At 42.6% G+C, this 8,007-nt stretch overlaps 1 protein-coding gene across 1 annotated transcript in view; it reads left to right on the forward strand.

Annotated features, from left to right (window-relative positions):
- The window catches only part of LAMB1 (laminin subunit beta 1), a gene marked incomplete at both ends in the record, with an annotated part of 40,644 nt that extends 33,681 nt beyond the window's left edge, over positions 1 to 6,963 (forward strand). The window contains 7 exons of the mRNA XM_079546871.1: positions 1,612 to 1,815; positions 2,204 to 2,348; positions 3,114 to 3,321; positions 3,527 to 3,668; positions 4,472 to 4,648; positions 5,812 to 5,971; positions 6,827 to 6,963. Coding sequence (XP_079402997.1) covers positions 1,612 to 1,815; positions 2,204 to 2,348; positions 3,114 to 3,321; positions 3,527 to 3,668; positions 4,472 to 4,648; positions 5,812 to 5,971; positions 6,827 to 6,963 — 1,173 coding nt within the window. The remainder of the gene's footprint in view (positions 1 to 1,611; positions 1,816 to 2,203; positions 2,349 to 3,113; positions 3,322 to 3,526; positions 3,669 to 4,471; positions 4,649 to 5,811; positions 5,972 to 6,826) is intronic.
- Positions 6,964 to 8,007: the final 1,044 nt, after the last annotated feature.

The raw sequence follows: 8,007 nt of genomic DNA on the forward strand, positions 1-8,007 counted from the left end.
CTCAAGTGCAGCAAAGTTTAGTGAGTCCATTGGACCAAGAGTCGACCTCTTAAATCTCAGTTAACATGCTTGCTTTTCCTGGGCTGCTTTGTTTTTGCAGCATTTCAGAGTACACGCCATGCCTGTGCAGTGCTCGTGCTCATGCTGCCCTCCTTGGTATTGCCACACTCCCACCATTCTGCTTTAAACAAAGCAGAATTTACAGGGAGCTGGAGTCAAAAGGGCACAGTCCCTGTTGAAGCTGCCTGCTCATCTGTAAATATGATCAAGAGTGGTTTTCTCTGGGGTGAGGCAGGGTGTTCCTTCAGCTTCTCTTTGAAGGCAGCCGACTGCATTCAGAGAACAATCCCACTTGAAGTCCCACAGAAGGGAGAGCTCATTAACTCCTCTGGGCAGGGCTGGGCCTGTGTGAGAGGATGAGGTCTTTACACAGTGAATTGTCCTGGTCCTTTACAATGACAACCACCCACCCCAGTCCTGTCTCCTTTTTCTTGGGAAGAGAAGAAAAGGAATCTTTTTGTTTAGTTTCCCTGCCCCTACATTCCTGCCTAATGTGTTCTTGAGGACCGAAAATCCTGGTTAGATGTTATCAAAGTAGTAAACACTGAGTTAGTTGCTTGGAGGTGTAATCATGGGATGCAGAAACAAAATCTTTTTGCTTTCTAGCTACTGCTGGGTTGCGTGCCAAACAGGTAAGAGGGAATCCATTACACTTCACAGGAGCCAGCTGCAGCTAACTTGGCACAGCCCCTCAGTGTTCCCAGAGAGATTCTTGGCTGAAAGTACATCAGTTTGTGACGATCCTTTGGCATAAGGAGTGGGGTGGAACGGGAAGAGAGCCTCACAGGAGTAAAGGATTTTCCATCTGGCTAAAACAACTTCTGATGATTTCATTGTCCAGTTGGCCACAATAGTGGATAAGCTTAGTAAAAACTGCCAATTAGAGTAGTTTTACTTTAAAAAAAACAACAATGTTGGTCTCTTTTGATTTCATTATCACAAATTGGAAAGCATTGTGACAGAACAAACATTTGACGGAAGGGAATGGGACAGCTTCTCAAGAGAGGTGAAGAAGTTTCCTGTTTGGTATTTTATTTATTTTCCTTTACTCTCCCCAAGGTAGTAAAGGAAAAGAGCCCATCCTGTACAGAACACATTCTTCTTTTTTAAAAAAGCTGCTTGGATTTAGCCAGTGTTTCCTCCAATGGTAGTAAGACTGGCATCAAACAGAAGGCGTACAGGCAGTAGTAGCTTCCAGCCTGTAAAAGAGCCTGAAGGCAGCTTTCTGGTTAGGCTGACAGGAAAAGCGGACAATGAAGGCACAGCTGCCCTCAAGCTACTTCAGCAGCAGGGAGTTGGCTAGCTGAAATCAAGTTAAAGGCAGAGAGTTGTGGAAAGGGGGCAGAAGGACTGACATCATGCCGATACGGACTGATGCAGGAACCATCTGCTCTACTTCAGCATCATTTGCTATCATAGAATATCCCAAGTTGGAAGGGACCCATAAAGATGGTCATATGTATTTAGTTGTGCTGTGGTATTTAGGATGCCATCCCCTCACGCCTCAGCAATAAAAACAAGGCTGTAATCCTGCCCTTGTCTCATTCACAGATGTGTGGCACACCAGTGGGAGCCTCTTGTGCTGAGTCAGAGTGTGGGGGGCTGCACTGCCGGACTGCTGCAGGGCAGAGGAAGTGTGGAGGACCTGGCTGTGATGGGCTGGTCACTGTTGCTCACAACGCGTGGCAGAAGGCCATGGACTTTGACAGAGACATCCTCAGTGCGTTGGCAGAAGTTGAACAACTCTCCAGAATGGTAATACATAAATCATTTGTTGCAATAAAAAAGAAAACAGAAATCTTACAGTGGTAACCCAAGTTTAGACACTAATTGACAAAGTATGTGCCTGGTTTACTTCACAGTCTTTCTTTCTAGTTGCGTAACATCATCAAACTTGTAAAAATACTCAGACTTCAGCTTGCTGAAGTAAAGTTTCATGCGTTACTCCAAACATCACCATGAGTTGTTTAAACTAACACTGGTGATGTGGATCACAGCCAGCTCTTGAAAGTGTTCTGTGAGTTTTATGAGAAGAAGTATTTCTCATTACTGTTACCTCTGCCTCCAACTGAATTTTTGCTGTACATCAGGCCTGAAAGCATACACAAATATGCAGTCAAGCCCTCTACTTTCTTCTCCTCAGGTTTCTGAAGCAAAGCAGAGAGCTGATGAAGCCAAACAGAATGCACAAGAAGTTCTGCTCAAAACCAATGCTACAAAGGAACAAGTGGACAGAAGCAATGAAGATCTGAGAAATCTTATTAAGCAGATCAGAGACTTCCTCATGCGTAAAAACCTTACACTCACATTATCTCTTGTTTCTATGTCTGTGAAAACTCTTTTTCTTTCTTTGGCATCATTCTCCAAGGGGTAACACGATAGTCATCATCCTCCCCTGGCTGTTTTCAGCCAGATTTACTGAGTATGATGAAATCTGGGAGTGAGAAAACCAAAACAATAGGAGAAAGACTGATCTGTAGCCCATTGTTTCGTTCCTTTCAGCTGAGACCATTGTACTTTTCTAACTTGCCAAGTGTGTTCCTAAGTTCTGGCCAGAACTGCACAGTGCTATTAAAGGGGAGGACAGCGACGGTTAGAAACTCTGAGGTTTTCTCCACATGAGATAACGGGTAAAGGATAAATGAGGGCCACTTTTCATTGTTGAGTGGCAGCATGGCAAACCCATTCCTTCTGTTAGCACAAGGCTGAGTACACTGTTAGCACAAATACATTTACATGTAGCTGTTGGCTTCCCTTCTTCTGGGTTTGCAGCCCACCGCAGCCCTGGCATGAGGTAGCTGATCACTGAGATCAGCAAAAGGCTTCCAAGAGAATGATGCTAGGAGGAGGGCCTTTGTGCCTGCTGGGCCTCTCCTTAGAGAGCTGTCACCCTAAGGAAGCCTTTTTAATACCCTAATGTACTGCAGTCTGGAGGAGGAAGCTTTTTCCACGATTTTGCTTCTTGAGGGAGCACGTGGACAGAAATGTTGAAAACTGAGACCTGACAGCAGGAAGCTTTGACTCACACCTGTGTCATTTCTGCCTATCTGTAGAAGACAGTGCTGACCTGGACAGCATTGAGGCAGTGGCTAATGAAGTGCTGAACATGGAGATGCCCAGCACCCCCCAGCAGCTGCAAGCCCTGACAGAAGACATCCGTGAACGCGTGGAAAGCCTTTCTGATGTCGAGGTCATCCTGCAGCAGAGTGCTGGAGACATTGCAAGAGCAGAAATGCTACTGGAGGAAGCTAAGAAAGCAAGGTATGCAACCCCATTTTGCATTTGGTAGTTACTGTCACCAGGAACTGGAATGAGACTTCCATCTCACTCTACCAGGGAACGCAGAGTTTATCTTACCACAAAGCAGACTTCCCATTCATTGACTGTGGGGCAAAAACGGCCCTTTGCAGCGTATGGCACTGCAAAGTAAAAGCAGTTTTCATGCTAACCTAGTTTTGTTCCACAGCAAAGGTGCAACAGATGTTAAAGTCACTGCAGACATGGTGAAAGCAGCACTAGAGGAAGCTGAAAAGGCTCAAAATGCAGCTGAAAAAGCCATAAAACAAGCTGATGAAGATATTAAAGGAACTCAAGACCTGCTGACCTCAGTAAGTTATTTCCAAGTATGCTTTAAGATGCACTAACAGGAACATGTCTGATATTCAGAAACCAATGTAAGGATGTCTAAGTAAGGCAAATCAAAGACTGCACTTAGAATGAGTCTAAACCATTCTGGCCTTTACTATATAAACATCTGAGTCAGAATATGAGATAACGAGAGGCCTACAAGCTCTTAAAGAAAAAAGGCTTTTCTCACCCCATATCATGCACCACTGAAGTTACACGAGTAGGACTGTAGCAGGTGTGCCAAGATCCCTATGAAGTCATACATGTCAGGCCCTTGGCAGCAGTGTATTGGCGTAACCACGCTGTCTAAAAGTGCCATTCATTGCAACAGGAGAAAACTGATGCTAGATTGAAGTGGTAATTGCTGTAATTGTTAGATAATGGATTTTCAGGCTTTAACTCATAGCTTTCACGAGACCATAGTGCTAACTCTGCCCATTCAGTTTGGCCAACTTAAGAGATGGACAACTTCAGACACTTAGCACTATCATTTGATAATGAACTTGTGAAGTTCTGTTTGCAGATGAAGCAACTCTTGAGCATGTGCAATGCAATCAAGTGATTCCTAATGAAATTCTTAATGCTTCTGGAGATTTCAGTGTACTTCATCTTAAAGCAGTGGGCTCTCTCACCCCAATTGCTATTGTCCATTTTTAACAAAATAAAACACTTCTTAAGTACTAGATCCATTGTTGTGACCTAATGAGTGGATCAGAACTTACAAGAAAGCTTATATGATATTCAGAGTCTTTTGAAAGTGTATCTTTGTCCCTCTTCCTGTTAGATTCAATCTGAAAACGCAGCATCTGAAGAAACACTGAACAATGCCACTTTACGTCTGTTTGCACTTGAGAGGAGCGTTGAAGACCTTAAGCAAAAGGCTGCTACAAATTCAGAAAATGTGGGCAACATAGAAGAAAAAATTGTTTCTGCAAAACAGAATGCTGAAGAAGTTAAACAGGTGAGAAGTTTGGGAAAGATAGTAAATGAGAGCCAACAAAACTCACCCCGGGGTTGGGTAGGTGCTGAATTCACTTGATCTACTTTGTTTATAAGCCAAGGGCTGGTGATAAAAAAAAAAAAAATTAAAAAAATAGTGCTTAATGCACTTACTGTGTTTTTTTACTTTTTTTAAATGTAAAGAGAGAGAAGCATTAGGAAGTTGTCAGGTTCAAAAATAGTTGCAGGAAATATGCCTCATTACCACTTATCAGCCTTTCACAGATCTGTTTCTGTCCCTCAGCTTCACTGTCTGCTACGGGTCAACTGGCAAACGTAGATGAAAAATAAAACTGTTTCTACAATGATGTTCAGGCCAAAGAAACCCTAGTTGGGCATATACGGAATCAAGTGGCAAGAATAAATCCTTAGCTCACTACGAAACCAGTCTCATTTCTAAATATCAGAGATGCAGAATTCACTCTGACCATATGGCATAATTCCCAGTGTCTGCTATACACCTTCGTAATACCAAAAGAATGTTCATTAACAAAACACTTGACAAATCTGCCAAAGGAAGTTTTCATTTCTCCAGTCTTTTGGCTGGAATTAACCCATCAGTCTCGAGAGACATTTTCTGTTAAGAGGAATGCATTATCCACCAAACAATTATTTCCAAACACTAAGTAGTATTTCAGGTGGTCATCAGACCCCAGAGGGTTCTAGTACTGCTGCAGACTTGCTTACTAGTTGAATTCATTTGTGGTGTAGTACTCCTTAACCTCACAGGGAAAAAGCACAGCTGAGAAGTGAACCTGATGTCATCTCCAGTACCCTCACCTTCGAGAGCCAGGCAGCTGTTCTTACTGAAGAGGCAGCAATGCTGTTCCTCCCCCACTGCCCCAATGTGTCAGGGGCTCTGACTTCCCCAAGCTCCAGAATTGTGTAACTGCAGTCCATGCTGTGTTAGTGTTGGAGCTGTAGAACAGCCACAGATGTGCAAGAGACATTGATGAGTCTTCGCACGGACTCTTCAAATCTTGGATATTTAACAGGAAATCCCTCGACCCTGTTGCTGTTTTTGTTACCTGAGCTGACACTGCTCTCCTTAGCCCGGATATTGGGCAGCTCCCTCTGCATTGTCTTTTGAGTGGCTCCATCTTGTGTTTGTGTGTGGAACAACAGGTCCTCGACACCGAGCTGAACAGCAAGTACAAAACCGTGGAGGATCTCATCACCAAAAAGACAGAGGAGTCGGCTGACGCGAGGAGGAAAGCCGGCATGTTGCAAGAGGAAGCAAAGGCATTGCTGGCTCAAGCCAACAGCAAGCTGCAGCTGCTCAAAGGTAAGGCTGTTCTGAGGAGGTAAGGTACTGCTGTAGAATACAAAGCACTATCGTGCTGTTAAACCAAGTGTTCATCAGCAGCACAAAAAGAAAAAAAAGTTAATTCTTTGGTGCTGAAGTTCAAACAGCTTTTCTTATTTTGGACTAATATAATCATGAATCCTTGTATCAAAGAGAGCAAAAACTTAAGAGACACAAACTTCTGCAATGGCACCTACACTGCTCAGAGAAACACTGCACAGAAGAATTACAACATAAGTAACCACGATTGGTCAGCAACACCAAAAGCAGTCAAACTCCTGACAGACAACCCAGAATACCATCTGCAATTCCCCTCACACACCCTGGAACGTATTTAAATCAAAGAATAATGAGGATACAGCAGTTCCAGCTTACAGATGAATCTAACACAATGGCCAGTTAAAGCTGACTGAAACAGAGGGGGCAGTCAGCCCATTGGAGAGGAAGGAAGGTTTTCCTTCTGTTTCTGCCAGGCTGGGAACTCATGCTTCCTCTCACTTGTTCCTGCACAGCTACAATCACTCACTGAATATTTTGACTGTAACAAGCCAAAACTTTTCACATCAACAGAAGATCCTCTAACAGTAGGGAATAGCAGTTATTGTCAACGTGAATCAAAACACAGTTTTTGCACTTACAGAAAATTACTTCTGTTGCTTTATGTCCCAATACAAAAGAAACAGAAGGTGCCATGCCAGCCTTTGCTACTGTAGATCAGTTTTTCTTCCACAAGATAGTAAGTTTGAATGGTAGTTTTTCCATAAGTTACGTTTGATATGTTATCACATTAAAACATACCTAATTAAGCTGTTTTTCCTCTTCCTTTGCTGACAGAATTGGAAAATACATATGAAAACAATCAAAAAGTTCTGGAAGACAAAGCCAAGCAGCTGGTGGAGCTGGAAGAGACAGTTCGCTCCCTCTTACAGACAATCAGCCAGAAAGTTGCTGTGTACAGCACCTGCTTATAAATGGGAGCAGGAAACAGTTGTGTTCAGGATGGGTTTATACAAGTATTATACTAGTTGTTTTTGACAGTACACTAAGACCTGATAAAGTGAACAGGTTTGATACTGACTTCTAAGTCACAGAACCAAAGAGAATTAACTTTTTGACACTGAAAATAAACAGTACTTTTGTATCACTGTATGTACTTAGTATGACTCATTAAGTTCCATGTTATTTTCAGTAGGTGAAACTAATCCATGAGTTTCTGCAAGTCTTGTTTTTAAACTAGCTAGAGATCTAATAAAATACTGGCTCCAACTACAACATTCTAAATAAGAGCTCTGATTACTGTGAAGTATAGGATGATAACTCAGAACAAAGTTAGCAGTAAAAGAAGAAATAGCTCCCCTCTCGTGGTTAGCTGGCATTTACACCATATTACTCTACAAGGGATGTGTACTCTCTGCATGATAGTGGTTTAAGCAAGTTTCATTTCACTGAAACACTTCTGATTTATGAGGTAGGAATAGAGGTTAGCACTGAGGACATAAGTGTGGTGTACATTTCAAGAACCAAATTTACATAGTAAGCCATGGTTGAAGGGAGAAAAACACGTCTGAAGTTCATAGAGCACTGAACATGAATCAGTTAGGGAACTGTACACACACGTTACTGAAGCAGCACACTGAGGCTCCCTATCAACAGCTTGTACTGAACAAAACACACATAGGACTTAAAAAAAAAAAAAAAAAAAGGCGAGTGATACCATAAATTGCATTAATTTTAAGTTCCAAGTTTCTGTAGAACAGTGCACCTTCAGCTGAGTGCTCAGTCCTGCAGAAATTGTTCTGCAGTATTCACCAGTGATGTATGCATAAGTCAGCATCCCCAATGGCAGCGTGCATTTACACCCACTGACTGCTCACTGACATGAGAAATATGTTTGGGTAAATACCTCTTGATCAGTAATTAACCTCACCTTCACCAAGGATAGCAGAAGTTGGTCTGGGCAACTACAGCACTACATAGCACCACCTGTGTAAACTGAAGAGCAACACATTTAAGTA

The sequence above is a fragment of the Tetrao urogallus genome (genome assembly GCF_951394365.1).
Source record: "Tetrao urogallus genome assembly, chromosome: 1".
In the NCBI taxonomy this organism is placed as follows: domain Eukaryota; kingdom Metazoa; phylum Chordata; class Aves; order Galliformes; family Phasianidae; genus Tetrao; species Tetrao urogallus.